At 44.2% G+C, this 15655-nt stretch overlaps 1 protein-coding gene across 12 annotated transcripts in view; it reads left to right on the top strand.

Moving 5' to 3' along the window:
• LOC116940948 (RNA-binding motif, single-stranded-interacting protein 1-like) overlaps positions 1-15655 on the top strand; it is a 290259-nt gene that overhangs the window by 246791 nt on the left and 27813 nt on the right. For all 12 annotated transcript variants that reach the window (XM_032951373.2, XM_032951375.2, XM_032951367.2 and 9 more), the window contains one exon: positions 7565-7656. In XM_032951373.2, coding sequence (XP_032807264.1) covers positions 7565-7656 — 92 coding nt within the window. The remainder of the gene's footprint in view (positions 1-7564; positions 7657-15655) is intronic.

Raw genomic sequence — 15655 nt, 5'->3', positions numbered from 1 at the left:
ATGAATGCTTACAATCATAGGTAAATTGTCGTGTGCTCACCTGCCATAAAAAATATATATTACTCCTGTAATTTTAAGAAACCAAAATGAAACTTCATGTTCCCAGAGAGGCACTGTTGGTGCAAAGTTATTAAGCTCGTAAATTTGTTTTGCATTGTCGTTGGGATAAATGTAGGATCATACAATCCACACATTAGGATGCTTAGATCAATTAAACGTGTTTCTTTTTAATACCCTTCGCAACTCACGACTGAAAGGCGACTCCTAAATGAATACAGCGTTCATTTTACTGCTTGTACAAACATGTTCGTTGTTTTGCATATGGAAACATAACAACGTGGCTCGAAACAAGATGTTATCCGATTTCCTTCCGATTTTTTTTCTGCCTAGTGGAATAAACATCTGTAACATTACCACAAACAGTAGCATAGTGGTTAGTATACTGTGCTCTAAACCCAGTGAACCCGCGTTTACTTGCTGCCTATGGCTAACTTCAGTGGAGTGCGATATCTGAACCGTTCCTGGGTGCGCCCCATTTACCAGCCCGCACCGACCAGCATGGTGAAGTATGGTAAGAAAAAACCCCATGACTGACGCGGCTTGTGGAGGTCTTCATCTAGCAGTGGATTGATGAGGTCTGTACACACATAAGCATGATAACCACAATCATGATTAATTTGCATGCTTATGTAGTGGCGCTCTAAATATGGATCTCGAGTTGATGTCATTGAACACAGAGTTTACAGCAAACAGCACTCACTTAGGGCCTTTTTCCACAGCTCACTGGGTGGGCTCACTCGCCTGTCAAGTACAGAGCCGTAAGAAAGCCTTCCAAATATAGCGATGCACTTAGAATATTGTGTGTCACGTCTTCCAACGGTAAGCGCCTAAAGTGCAGCGTTACTTATGCAGCCAAGTGAGGCTGGATCCAACAGCGTATGGTAGAATTGCGTGCCTTACCAAACATTACCCCTCTAAACATGAGCGGTGGTTATTGTTAGAGCACGACGCGTTTTTTGCAAAAATCTGGCAGTCTCGCCTGCTCCACGATGAGGACGTGACTTGTACTCGAGTAGAGGAAAAATATAAAAAAAAATAAAGGTGCAGTTCTGCAATTCTTTGGGTTATGCTCTGCTGGCAGAAGAAAGGCCTCCATTAGAGGGAGCTCTGGAAAGTTCCTCGAGGCGGTGCTTTGGCCTACAATTCTACACCGGCGAGACATTTTGAAAGGTAGTTGGGGGGAGCACCCCCTGGGGAGCACCCACACTTTACCCCACCACACCTTGCCCGCACCTCCGATTAACACGGTTGGCTACGTACGTTACGGAATAAATTCACCATACGTAAAGAACCATAGAATAGTACGTACGTACGTATAACCTGTCGATCGACGAACTCTGGAGTGCCCATTTATACTGCTAGGTGGACAGAGGTAAGGGGATGGGGCCGGGGGGTAGGGGGGGCTGATTTCAGAAACTTGCCCCAATTGTTTCAACTGCCTCGCCGGGAAATGGAATCGGACCGAGGACCTTCCAGATTGCAAGGCCGGTGTGCCAACCGCTACGCCATGGCAGCGTCCAAAGGAAAAGTAGGCTCCATACATTTTTGGGGAAATTGAAATCACACAATGGGACCAATACCACGCGAATTGTCGTGGAATTCAAATGTTTGTCTGTTGTTAAGGAGTGGTGGCGACCGATTTGGGTGCGTTTAATATATTCTTGAAATTAATAAAAGCAATAAGCTTATCTTCCCTAATGAAACCAGTCAAAATATACCAGTAAATAATGGATGGTAATTTAATATCACTGCATAATGAAATTTGCCTGAAGCAACAGCCAGCCCAAGCCAGCCTACTTTCTCTGATTAGGCCTATTAATTAGGTATATAAGGTCAGACTGTGTGTTCTCTCTCTCTCTCTTTCTGCTTGAGCAATGCTCCGCAAGGCTACAAAATCAAAATGTAGAACTGCCGCCAGAAATAGAAGTAGAGGAGTTGTTTTTGTTACCTGTCCGTAACGTGGAAGTAATTGCCTTAAATGCGGACTTTCTCTTGCCCCCGGGCATTCATTAACGACCCACGCTGCTCTATTGAAGTGTTATTGTATCCAATGCAAATGCGGACATCAGCGGCAAACAATCTAGATCTGCTTTGGCGTAACGTTTATGCAGGAGCAGCATTTACCCATCTCCTTGATTTGTCGTTCGAGATAATAAAAAAAAAGTTTCTTTTTTTTAGCTTTTAGTACAAATTAAATTCAGCCAAATTTCAAAAAACAGCAATCCCTGCGAGAGGGTTTCGCATAAATTCTACGTCACCCCCATGGCTTCAGAAAGTGGCCGTTCGTCGTGTAGAAGATATTCCAGGGCAACTCGTGCGGTTCTCTCGGGGGGAAGAAAGTAGTTGTGGGGGCCAGTTGCCGTAGGCGTGACCTCGCGGGAAAAAAAGTCCCAAGGGGTGCAGCTGCGAGGAGGACGACGTGGAGAGCAGGGGGGGCGGGGGCAGCTTCATCTCTGGAGCCTTCCCACAGACTGAGGCGTGGCTGGCGATGGCAATGATAATGGTAATGCGGCAGACGTTCTGCTGTCCCCGCCGCTTCTCTGGCTCTGTCACGATAGACGGGTCTTCGCAAATAACTGCTAATGCACGGTAACTATTAATTTTGCATTAACGCACAGCGATCGTCTTAAAGTGGTCAAAGTGAACGCTGCACCGTAGCCTCAGCTGACCCTCACGAGTGAGCCTCGTGTGTGGGTCTAGCCAGGGAAACGCACGCCAGCCCGCACCCCCGCATGAACTTCCTCTTTCTGATGAGCGATTAAATCCATATGTGTTTGAATAATTAAATAACTCAATAAATGTATGAATAGTCAAAATTCAAAGTGACTTCTTGCCCTAATGAGCGTTGAGGCAGTGCTTATGCCCTGATCATAGCCCTGAACAAGTGTTGAAAATTCCACATTACAATGGTGGGGGTGAGTTTCTCCATACGCAACAACCCTTGAATTTGTTACGGAGTGGTATTCAGTAGCTTTTGACATCCATCACCTTGAGGGAATACAAGCAAGCCATTGTGTTTAAAAGCTAAGTTTAACTTTTTTGAATCTTGAAATTGTCAATGATTCCCAGAGCGTATCATCAATTTTTGGTTACTGTGGCCATCTTTCCCCTTTTAATGCGAGCAGGTTTCTCAAACAAATCTCACGTGATAAAGAATGCCTGAAATTCCAGTGCAATTAAATTGAGCTCTCACCTGCCTGAGATAAGAACCTGATTGATTGCATTAAACTAATTGCATATATCCGTCTTATATTTCCATCATCTTGTTATTGAACTGCTTGCGTCGCTTATGCAAAATGAGTTCAAATGTGGCTAAGGGAACGGCTTCCCATATTTATCCAGGACCAATTAAAGCTGTCAGTGTCTCTTTTAAATGTATATTTTGTAAAGGTTTTTGGACAGAATGCTTTTCTGTAGTAACCGCATAATGCAGCTGCTTTTGTGTATCAGGAATACGGCTGTGCTGGATTCATTTTGCATGCAACGTATGCCCCCACAAGATTAATGCTCTTTTAGATCAGAACTGCCTTTTTTGGGGCCCGGCAAGCAGGGTTATATCTCTTGTCTAATCATCTAATGCATTTGTAGCCATCCAATGTTCCACTCCGCCTAACAGCAACGGCGTGCCCAGGAAGACTCGCATATCCATTTTCTCCAATTTACCTATTACATTTGGATTTCCTCTACGAGGTTATTATTTTTTTATTGTTATTATTCCGTGTTATTGTTTTAGTGGGATGGGGGGGGGAAGAAAAAAAACACATTGCCAAGTTGTTGTAAAATCTTTACAAATGACCATGACGACTGGGTCTTATTTGTGAAAGGGACTTGTTGTCTCTCCGAGGGATCTCGCCTGGTAAAATAAAGGTCACCGACTGACTGATTGATGCAATTGTCTCAACTGAGAAAATGTTTTGACCCGTTCACAGAAAACCTTGCGTGCTTTAATGCGCTGCGGTGAAATGGCTCGTCAGCACATTTCTTTACGAAAGGTCACCAATCTTCAATCTCATAACATTTTTGCAGTGTTTGTGGCCATGTACCGCATGCCGGTGAGCCTTCCTTTTATATTGTTTGCCTTCCTTTGTGTGCAAGACCCCCGATTTTTGTGAAGGCCGGGTAACAACGGCGAGCTTATTTATTAAACGACCTAAATGCCACCTTGTGTTGCCAGCTCAGCTGCGCACGCTTTGCTTTCGAGTCACACTTGGCCTTTAGGGGGAAACATGCCATTCCTGAGATATTTTGAGACGAGAGAGGGGGCCCAGCTTGATCGCCGGTCGGCCTTGGCGTGTGGACGGGATAGCGGGTGGGACGGTGGGTTGCCGGGTAGGTTGGGCGCATTCCCACTGCTCGCATTGTCGCCGAGCAGGGAAGTGATGGTTGTTTTCACGGTACAAAGAAATGCGCCGTTTACCGACGCCACGCGGTGCGCCACCGTGGCGTCGTGGTGGCATTGGCGCTGGTAAATAATAGATGATTTTGTTTGGCAGGGCGTGGGGTGCACGCTCCTAGGAGCAGGTGCCGAGGATCGTGGGGGGTCGTGGAAGGCACAACAGCATTAAAGGCATCTTCTCCGAGACGTTCTCTCGCAGCAAGCAGGGGGGGGGGGATTTATAAAATTTACGCAAAGGGCACGTGAAGCGCTTGGGATTTTGTTTCGATTTTAGTGTCTTTAAAAAATACATATAGACATACGTATCCAAACACAAATATAATAACCCCGCTGAAGAAGCACTCGCTCTCATTCGATGTCAGATGGAGGTTATGTGAACTTGGTATAAAAGGACATAGCGCAAAGTGTCTGAAATTGGCGTGCCTCGCAGCCGAGAGCAGGAGTAATATGCAACTTTACTGGATGTGGCATTGGCTCAGGGCTGTGTGCGGGCGTGTCCCAGCGCAATCCCGGCTGAGATGAAATTGTGAGCCGAGCCTATCAAAGGGACATTTGAGAAGGAACCTCTTAGGCTTCCGATGTCACCGCAGGAAATTGCTTGTAATTGTGTAAAAGGAGGAGGGATGGTAATTGTGATGTTATCTAATAATTTCATATTGAAAATGGGGGAGAATTGTAAAACATATGGTGTAAATGAATACTTTACTTGTTATTTGTTGATCCACCGCAAGAATGTGTTGCATTTTTATTTTTCTTCCCAGTATCGCACTCGCTCATTAGCTCACATTTCTCACTGTTTATTAAGTTGGGTCCCCAAGGCGTGTATACAAAAACAAACGCGGTTGCATAAAATAAGGGTGCTATTGACAAGCAATTATACATATTTACCTTCTAGAGCCGCTATTGATTCCTCGGAAAATGGGATGCAAACCTTTGTAGAAAACGACAACCCAAGAGGCATGGAGTGCTGCCTCTTATCTCGTACTGTCTAATGTGGTTTCTAATTATACCTATAGTTCCCCTGTGCTGCGAATGTAATTAGGGGGAGTGGGTGGGGCATCATTTGCTGTTGCATGAAATGTTCTCTGGAGCAGGCAAGGCAGAAATACTGCTTGTGTACGGGACACAGCGGGTCTCAGGGGGCAACTAAGCGCAGTAATTGATGAGGGTTGATCTTGCTGTATCTCCTGCGCCACATTGCAGCAGCGCATATTAATGAGGATGTCCGTGCATGCATTTTAACAGCCCAGTTTGTCCACTCGTCGTGTTGCGTGGGCATTTGATGAGGCGCGGCTTCAGCGCCGCGTTAATTCCTAGGGAAAACAAAATTACGTTTGAACAAAAAAATTGCCTTCTCATATATTTCTTATGCAAGTGATGAACGATAACAACTCACGTGCAGTGAGCCTTAGTTCAAATGTAATCGCCCAAGCTGTGAATTTCTCCCCCCCCCCCCCCCCCACAATAATTACAAAAGTAAGGACATGTCTTGCCTGCCCTTGTGAAATATCTTTGCGAAATAGCAAGGGTAAATGCAAACCGTGATGCGGTGATTTGAAAAGTTTTTATTGCTAGAATGCCTATCAATCAATAATAGTCATACAAAAAGTGTAGTTTCATTATGTTGACTGCAGTTCATTGCTCTTTTATTGATAAGACCAATGGGACTCAGACATAAATCAGACGAACCATGCTATTAAAAGGCTTAAACACTGAATGTTTGTGGTAATGCATTGTGGCAACATGGACGGTCGTGGCGCAGTGGTTAGGCATACTGTGCTATTAACAAACCCGGTGGTCGAGCTCCATTCCCAACAATGGCTAATTCGGTTAAATGGTGAGCTACATCTGAAACGGTCCTGAGCTCCCACCAATTCACGTTGACCAGGGTGGTGAAACAATCCCCAAGACCAACGCGGTGTGAGGAAGGCCTACATCTAGCAGTGGATCGACAAGTGCTGTCAATTAATTTAAATACATATATTTTATTCAGGTGTTATATTTGTAAAATGCTTTCCCGTGAAATGGCAGTGTCTCGTCAAACTGTGCGACGGATTGCAGATCAAGGTGCACGTGCTCGCCTGTGAAATTTCAGGAGAGACTAGTCTGTATTCTGTTGGATTGGCCGTATTGTCAGATTTGCGGGTGAAAGGATGGGATGCCTAAGGTCACATCAGTCAGAGCAACTGGGAGTATAAATGGGAATATATTGTTCGGATAAATTTGAGAAAAATGAGTTGGTTATTGATGTGACCTTGAGAGACTCTTTGGCTAGAAAATCTATCAAAATCCGAGTGGCAATTAATTGGACTCAATATTAGCTCTAGGCAGCATACATGCTGTGCTTAAGATTGCTATGGTTATTGGTAATATATACTGTACTGCATATACTATTTACTTATAATAATCACTCTGGGAAAAAATACCTGGCAAATGAGTCGCACCTTTATGTAATGATGGTGATAGAGGTGATGGTTCTGCTGTTGCTGATGATGACACTGTTGCTGATAATGGTCCTGCTTCTGCTACTATTGATTATACTTAGGGGCATCACTGTGGTGAGATGTTAAGTACCTCCCATGGTATAAAGGAGGTCTTGGGTTCGATCCCGACCCTGACACCTGTATATTTGAAGTTTGCGTGTTCTCCCTGTGGTCACATGGATTTTTATTCGGGTCCTCCGGTTTTTCCCTCCACATTTAGAAACGTGCATTTATAATATTTGGCTGCCATACATTTTCACACAATGAACTATTTTGTTGAGGCTGGATTGCTTCTGAAAAAGAGCTATGTAGCTGAGTGGGCTTTACCTGGTAAAATAAAAAAAATGTTTAGTGTACTTTCTGATCGTAATGCTCTTGCTCCGCATGCTGATTGCTGATACTATTACTGCTGATGATGATTCTACTCGTGATGATATTGCTGGTGCAGGTGGTAATGATACCGCTGCGTTGGTGAAGTGGGTAATACTATGTTTTATATGGTGATGGTGGTTTCGTCGAGTGGCGATGGTGGTGGCAATGGTGGTATTTTGATGGTGTGATGATGGTGGTGTGATATATGGTGGTGGTGATTGTGGCGGTCTCTTTGTGTGTCTTTCTTTCCCAGGCTATGGCTTTGTGGATTTTGATAGCCCTGCAGCCGCCCAGAAGGCAGTGACGGCCCTCAAGGCAAATGGCGTGCAGGCACAGATGGCAAAGGTAAGTCCCCTTAAAAGCTGCCCATCAGCACTACTGTTGCAGAATCCTCAATATGGGGAACAGATGGGGGTTGGTAGACACCAGGCCAACATTTTGAAGTTCAAAAACTCTATCATGGACTTAATAAAGCAGACTTTAAAACTTCAAAAGCAAGTTTTTAAATCTGTATTTTGTTTATATGCCTAAACTGGTATCCACTGTTTCATATCCCGTAAGACTTCGTGGCCGAAAATAATTGAGCAATATAGCTATACAATATTAAAAGTCAACTGTTCCTTAAATTTCATTACATGGTGGGGATGGGCATGTGTGGGTTAGTGGTTAACATACGAGCTATGAATCCGTTTACCTGAGTTCAAGTCCTGGTCATGGCTAACATCTTTGGCGAGTCATGTTTGAGCCAGTCATGGGCTTCTCCCCTATACACCACCCCGTAGTGACCAATGTATGGTCAAACAGCCCCCGTGACTGTCACGGTGTGGTATAAGGCCTCCATGCAGCAGTGGATTTACAAATAGCTGCAAATTATAATCATAAATGTTACTTTCTTGAGTAACCAGTGTCCAACGCTTGGCTTCATAAAGCCCTGCCGCATGGACACGTTCTGTATGTATGTTGAACTTATTTCGCACCATACGTAGCAAACCGTGCTACTCGGAGGTGCAGGTCTTTTACTTGTGTTCATTGCCTGGAGCATCGCCCATAGCATCGCCTGTAGACTACCACTGGCCATCTCAGTCTGTATCGGTCATTTTATTTGAAATGGAGGATTTATTTCACTTATAAATCACCACATCTCAGCAGCATGTCCACTTTTAGTAAAAACCTATGCACCTCATGTACGATCTTCCTTTTCAACGGGCACCAGTTCACCTTAGTACAATATTGAGTCCTGGGGATGGTGCTGTGATCTAATGGGTAGCGCACTGCACTTGCAATCCACAGGTCCCCAGTTCGATTCGACCTCCCGGCGAGGCAGTTGGACCAATGGCCACGCCTCCTAAATCTGCCACCCCCCCCCCGCCTCCTACCTCTGTCCACCCAGCAATTTAAAATGGTACACCACAGTTAGTCCATCAGCATGCCACGTGTGGTGGGGTGAAGTGTGGGGATTGCCACCTATTCCATCATGGAAAAGCAGGCCAAATTCCGTCTGGAGGGGTTCTCTGGAGTTCTCTCTCATGGAGGCCGTTCCACCAGCAGTGGCTTATAATTGGTCTGCACCTTTACCTATTATACGTTGCACAGGTTTTGTGAGTGCAATGTATTTAGCACTATTAATGAAACTGAAAATCCCATCCGATTGATTGATTGCAATTCTCAGGTTTGTAACCACGGAGCTGTCAGCGAAGAGACTTCGTCAAATTGATTTTACGAGAGTAAAAATTGGTCTAACAAGGAAAATGAGTCTGACACCTGTATGTGCGTGCGTGTGTCGCATAACGCGTTACGTAGGTCACGGCAAAGTGAGACACGAAGACATTGCCATGTCATATTGATGCTCTGCTATTGGGACATATTGATAGCTTCAACACAGATTGTGTCATTTTAGGCCGTGAGGCAGCGGCAGAGTGATCGGTGGCTTCGTGCCGCACGTGTTCCGTGGCCTCCCTCATCATCAATTTCCCCTTCCTGAGTGCACTTTCAGTAAGGGGCAAGGTACATTATTGCGATGGGCCAAATCCAAAGTTAGAAAATGTCCTGAAACTGAATTTGTTAAACAAACTGGTGATGATAACAACACTTTCATTTTCGTTTAGGTTTATTTTTTTGTGCTTAGAAAAGTGGTCATTTAAATCATTGTGTTCCCACCCAGTTCTAACCGAGCTGTTTAAGTAGTCAAATACTCTTACCGATTATCAATTTGATTACTCGACTAATCGGATAAGATGAAAATTGTTGGGGGAAACAAAAGTCTCACCTCTGTTGCCATACGTGATGCTGGATTGGACATGATGAGCAGGCCTTAAACGTGTCATTGGCATCATATCCACCACGTTACACTAGGCCTGACGCATAGGGGTGAGTAATTGACCGGCGAAAGTAATTGATTATAAATTTTGTTTGATTAATAAAATTAATCTCTGGATCTAATAGAATGATTGGTTGCTTGAGCTACAGCTCACACATTCACAATTGTCCCTGTGTGCCGTCACAGCCAGAAACTATCCGTGCTCGTCTAATTCTATGCAAATATGTTGGTTGTTATGATGCCGATATATTAAAATGCTTTTGTTTCGCTAAGCTGGTAAACTTACAAATGTGTGGTCTTCTGTGTAAAGAATGCTTCATATTGAACCTCATTGTACATTACAGCCTTATTATCAGTCCACTACTGGAGGAGGGCTTTCCCTGCACCATTGTAGTTTATGGGGGGTTACTTCACCAAACTTCACCACGCCGGTCAGTGCGGGTTGGTGAAGATGAGGAGCATAGATGTGGAAGCATGGAAGTAAAAGCGTTATGACAAATTTACTGTACCTCCCTCTACCGTGCACAGTGTAGCTCCAAAGCCTGTTACAACCTTATGTGCAAGATGTTAACTACCTCGCCTGGTATGCAGGAGTTCGTGGGTTCGTACCCGACCATGGCGCCTGTATATTTGGAATCTTATTTTTATCCCCGTGGTCACGTGGATTTTATTCTAGGTCCTCCGGGTCTTCCCCTCCACATTTAGAAACATGCTTTTAGAGTATTTGGCTGCTTTCGATTACCACATGATAAGCCACTTCGATGAGCTATCATTTGTGGCCAGGTCGCTTCTGAAAAAGTGTGGGCCTTAACTGGTCAAATTAAATTAGTTTAAGCTCGTAGTTTTAAAGTCGCTATATTCTGAACTGTAATTTGCGTGCGATTCATTTCATTCTGCCAGTTTGTTCAATGCAAAATAAGACATAACTGTTGTATCATATGAATCTCTGCCCATAGTGCAATGTTGCATCACACATTCAGATTGCATGAAGGCGTCAGTTCGTATTCCTCTATTGCGACGTCTGCTCAACCACAACGGTTATTTTGACCTGGAACGAGTACCCGGCATTACGTTTTGCAGGATCTCAAGAGTCCGTTTAAAAAGTGAAAAGAGGGTACCAGTGGTCACCCATCCTTGCCCATGAGTTGGATTAGGAAATAACAAACCAATGGCAAAACCATACTGGTGTCATGCATGACATGACGACGACGAATATGGAATATCTTAGTTGTCAAGGACAATGAATGTTGCCTGTTACTCTTTTTTTCTCCACAGCTGTTAAAGCACTTACAACAGCCCTGCTAGAGGTGTAAATCGTCTTATGGGAGTTTTTAAATTTATATATTTTCGCATTTTCAATATGGTTAGCTGCTGCAGATGTTTATTATTCTGGTCTATGCTGGAGGCGGGCTGTAAATTGTTGGAATTTGGCTTGGTTTTCAAATGTGAATTGGCAGCTTTAATAACAGACTGTGATCAAATTTAGACATTCGTTGGGCGCCAGCTTCCCCCACGTTCCTCAGGCAAAAAATTCCTCCCAACAATTTTTACACTGCCGAAGCTGATAACAAATGCTGATCGGTTGAAAGAAACAAGACACCGCATCTGCTTTTTTTTCTTTTGGCTAAAGCTTTGTTTCCTGGACGTCGCATTCAACAAGAAGCGCTACGGGCTTCGAGTCATTTCCGTTTAAATAAAATTACACTGTACAGCCATTCGTGGGGGATTAGAGGACGGTGACGTCAGTTAAAATATTTCAAAATCAGCTCGTCCATTCATGCATTCCCTGCCCGCGCGCGAAAACGTCTCATAAGGCTGCTCATTGTGCACAGCAGCGCGCGAGAGGGCGAAACCGTAGCGGCGTGCGAATAAAAATTAAGTGAAGCCAAAGGTCTCGGGGACACAATGTGCGGCGCTGCGGCGTGAACCGTGCACGCACAACGCCGCGCTTTTGCGCGGCGTTTTTTTTGTTGCGAATATTATTACACGCGAGGTCCTCAGAGTGACGCCACCCACAGAGGTGCTCCCCGGGCACCTTCAGATTAGCGCCCTCACAGCACCTGCAAAGTGGTCCATTAGGGCTGTCGTGCGTCGTGGAGGTGGATTACAGTGGTGCGGTTCAAGCGACGCTCCATGCCTGCGCAGCATCGGCTCGGAGCGATTTAGCCACCGGGAGGGTCAGGCTAAAGCTGGAAGGAGTAAAACGGGAAGGGCTGGCAGAGCTAAACACAAATTTCCGCCCCCCTTTATCCCACAAGCGCCACCAACAATGCGCGCTTTTCATTCGCGCTCCTTGGCAGGACAATGGGCGCAGTTAGGGGAAAATGTCAAGTGATCAGCGGCTGGTTCAAACGCAGGCTTTGTAGTAGCATTCAATGGCAGTGTATACAGCCCGGAACAAGCTGGTGGGTGGGGTGGGGGGTGGCATTTGGGAAAGATGGATCTTTGCGGGGCACTCCAAATACTTTTCGTCAAAAAGCCACTCCAGCATCGAGGACCCATTAACACGAGCTTGACAAGTCATTTAGCCGGGGCCTGCGTTATTGCTCGCCCAGGTTATTCATTAAAACAAAAGTGTTCACACTGACACAAAAGGCGTTACAGTATACTTTACTCTCACACCTAGAATATTATTCACATGGAAATCTCGCCGGCACATGGCCACTTATAAACTTTCGTTCATTCATTTTTTGTTATATATAAAAAGTTTTTTTTTTACATTAAATATAATATTTCCTGCTGAAGGAATTCATTAGTGTTGGTTGGTTAAAGCAAGTCTCTAAAATTGGCTGTTGAAAAATGAGCTGTTGAAAGTTTAGCAGACGAAATTGCAGTTTGAAGCGTGCTAATTCGGAAGCGGTGCATAATATCGCGTTTGACTTCTCCGCAGCCTTTATGCCAAAATAATCATGGCAGAGGTTTCAGCCCAGTGCTTGTAAATGGCCATGAAGCTTCCTGGCTACCCACATACGTTTCCTTCCAAACAGCTACACCGAGCTCTTTATTAGGTAGGGATCAGAAAGAAAGAGAGCTAAGCTCTGTTATTGATGTAGAAACGTCTTTAGAAAATGAAACGGTTGATTCTAGCTTAGTGAATGGCATTAAAATGGAAGGAAGTAGCTTTATTGAGTGATCGGGGAAAAGGCACGGATTTGCATTAAAACAAAGCTATTATTTTCCAGCATGTTCTTTTGTGCAGCAGTTACATTCACATCGATGAGCGGGGGACCCTGCATTAATCTGGTGAATTGCTAGGAACCCAGAGGCACTCACTCAGGGAGTGAGTCCCAAGCAGGGCCTTGATTAAAGGCACGGAAATGGCACTTTAAAAAACACAAAACCCTGTGAAAAAGGGGGTAAAGTTCTGACAGGAAGCCATTGCTGTTGCCAGAGCGTTTGGCAGAGAAAGGTGGAAACTTAAATTCCCTTCGACAGGCCATCTCCCTGGAAAGTGTGCAAGTGTTAGCGCCGTATGGGGCATCTGCAGGAGCCGTACGATAGAACGCTCTGCTCACATTTTCTCTGCCTCGAGATGTGCAAGTTGGGATCAGTTTTTTTTTATGCAGGACCCTATTCATGTAGATCAAAGAAAAATGTAAAATAATTGCATGGCATCTGTAGCCCAGTGACTTGCAAGGGGCTGGTAAATATCGCTGACATCTGCACGCCTCGCCCATCTGCAGGGACAGTGAGATAACTCGAGAAGGCAGTATAGCAAGTAGGATATAATCCCATTGATAAAGTTCATTTTTTTTACCCAGACACAAATAAATGTTTCAAAGGAATCAGCCACATTTCCTAAATAGAATCCTCCTGCAAGAAAGAGTCTTGAGAATGAGTGAAGCTTTCCTGGGTAAAAATGAAATTGAATTAAACAAAACACTGATTCACATCACCATCATGAGTCATTCTGGTTTTAGTATGCAGACTCTCCACGATGGCACATAATGATTGATATATGCAGCAATTCATATAACTCAGTTACATGGTTACTTTTCATAAATCATTAAACAATACACTCTGCAACATTTTTGGGGTTTGAAATAGAATGCCTTTCAGGTGAACGGCCTCCGTAGGTGCACACAAAGACAAAGATCCCCCGTATAGATTGAACAGACTGTTGGGGCAAGTGCTGTTAGCGAGCACCTATAAAGGCCGGCACGGCACACGAGGGGGTGGGTGGCCAGCACTACCTACTCCCGCACGTACGTTAATAATTAGAGGAAAAGCAAATGTTAAACGAGTGATTAGTTGGGTGCTTTCCCAATTTCAAACAAAGGAAGTCTATTAGCACGGCGGTGTACACTGGTGAGACTTTTTACAGCTCCCAGACAGTCAGCGGAGCCAGAAAGGAAAGCAGCACTCTAGCACAGTGAGATGCAATTGTGGGCAGATAAACAACAGATGAAATGTGCCAATGGGTTGTCTTCTGTTACAGCAATGAGCCACATACTCCGAGGGTCATGAATAGGTCTACGTTTTTTTTTTTATAAACAAGCAACAAACCTCCTTTAAAAAAATAAGCAAATCCCGTGTACATTTGATGTTGACTAGGTTTTTTTTTTATGTTCGCAATCTCAGTGTTCTTTGAAAAGATGAAAACTGTTCTAATTTATTTCTGATGTACACTTTCTTCCCAGCTAAATCTTAGGTGACGGAAATAACTTTCTTACTTCCCAGAGCACAGCAACTATCAGGAGTGATTTGCGGCTAAACTGTCTCTTCTGCCATCTTTAGAAAAGGGCACAATCTTCTTCTAAGCCCACCACTATCAACCTCACTTAAAATGACCTTCCCCCGCGCTCAGCCCCGATAGCTGTGCGCCAGTGCAGTGACGTGTGGGTTGGCTGTCTACCGATGAGATTTAAAAAAAAAACTGAAAATTCATCCAGTGTAGGCACAAGGGAGGACATTCTATTTCAGGATAAATTAATTCGATACAGCTCAAAGTTTGTTTTACCTAATACTTGGGGTCACAGTTTCTTTATGTAGAACGTAGAATCTTTGCAATTCTGCACGTATCTTTCAGTTATATTCACCAGACTGCAGTTTATGATAACATGGAACTTAATTTATCTCATTTAATAAGGTCTTGTATACAAAGCGTGGCCAAATACAACCGCTCTACATCTGTGTACTCTGCATATATGCACAGTTCAGCCCACACTGACAAGCGTGGGGAGGTGTGGTCAACTTCCATGACTGACAGGGTTTAGGAGGTATTCGTCCAGCAATTGATTGACAGATGGCTGTAAAGAATAATTTTCATGATTCTTATGCTTGTATGTGCAGCATTGTGCAATGGTATACATTACAATGTGTAGCTTGCATGTCCACACAATTATGAGATCCAGAGGATTGCGAGGTGTTGAAAATATGAAACAGACTCAAAAGAACAACTTTTTTGGAATGGAATCTCGATATTTGTGTACATATATTTATACGTGCACACACAAACACATATAACGTGGCACGCATGTTTTAAAATGCCAGCACATTTAAAATATTGCCGACTCTTCTCATCGAGTGTGCCTTTCCAGTTGCATTTAGAGGGAATAATAATAATAATTTTGTTGTTTTGCGGTGACCTTTGAGTTGAGTGACGTGTGACGAGGAAGCAATCTCCCTACGCTTGCGCTATAAAAACAAGCCTGATTCAACATCCGCTGTGCCTGGAGTGTTTTAAAAAGGCATTCGGTTTTTCCATTTGCCTTTGAATGATGTTTTGATGGTTAATCTAGGACGGTGACATGCACAGTGCTCGGCAAAGCCAGAGTCAAACGGTAAAGCTGATGCTGTTTGGCAGCGCAAATTGTCCATGAAAGCAAAAGCGCATTACCAGCTGCGAGAAGTGTTAGGCGGCCGCATTAAGATCATACGCTTTAATGCCTGCACGGAATTAAATGAATTAAAAATAAATAATGAACTTTGACGGCACGGTTTCCACCCATTCCTCTTCATTTTCTTGATTCATGCCTGGCTTCCCCCCCCCCCCCCTAAAAAAAAAGAGTTAATCAATTTTACAGT

Source organism: Petromyzon marinus, chromosome 10 (genome assembly GCF_048934315.1).
Source record: "Petromyzon marinus isolate PM22_M1 ecotype Great Lakes invasive population chromosome 10, UKy_Petmar_22M1.pri1.0, whole genome shotgun sequence".
Classification (NCBI taxonomy): Eukaryota; Metazoa; Chordata; class Hyperoartia; order Petromyzontiformes; family Petromyzontidae; genus Petromyzon; species Petromyzon marinus.
Note: the sequence above shows the minus strand (reverse complement) of the source record. Positions and strands in the feature narration are given on the sequence as shown.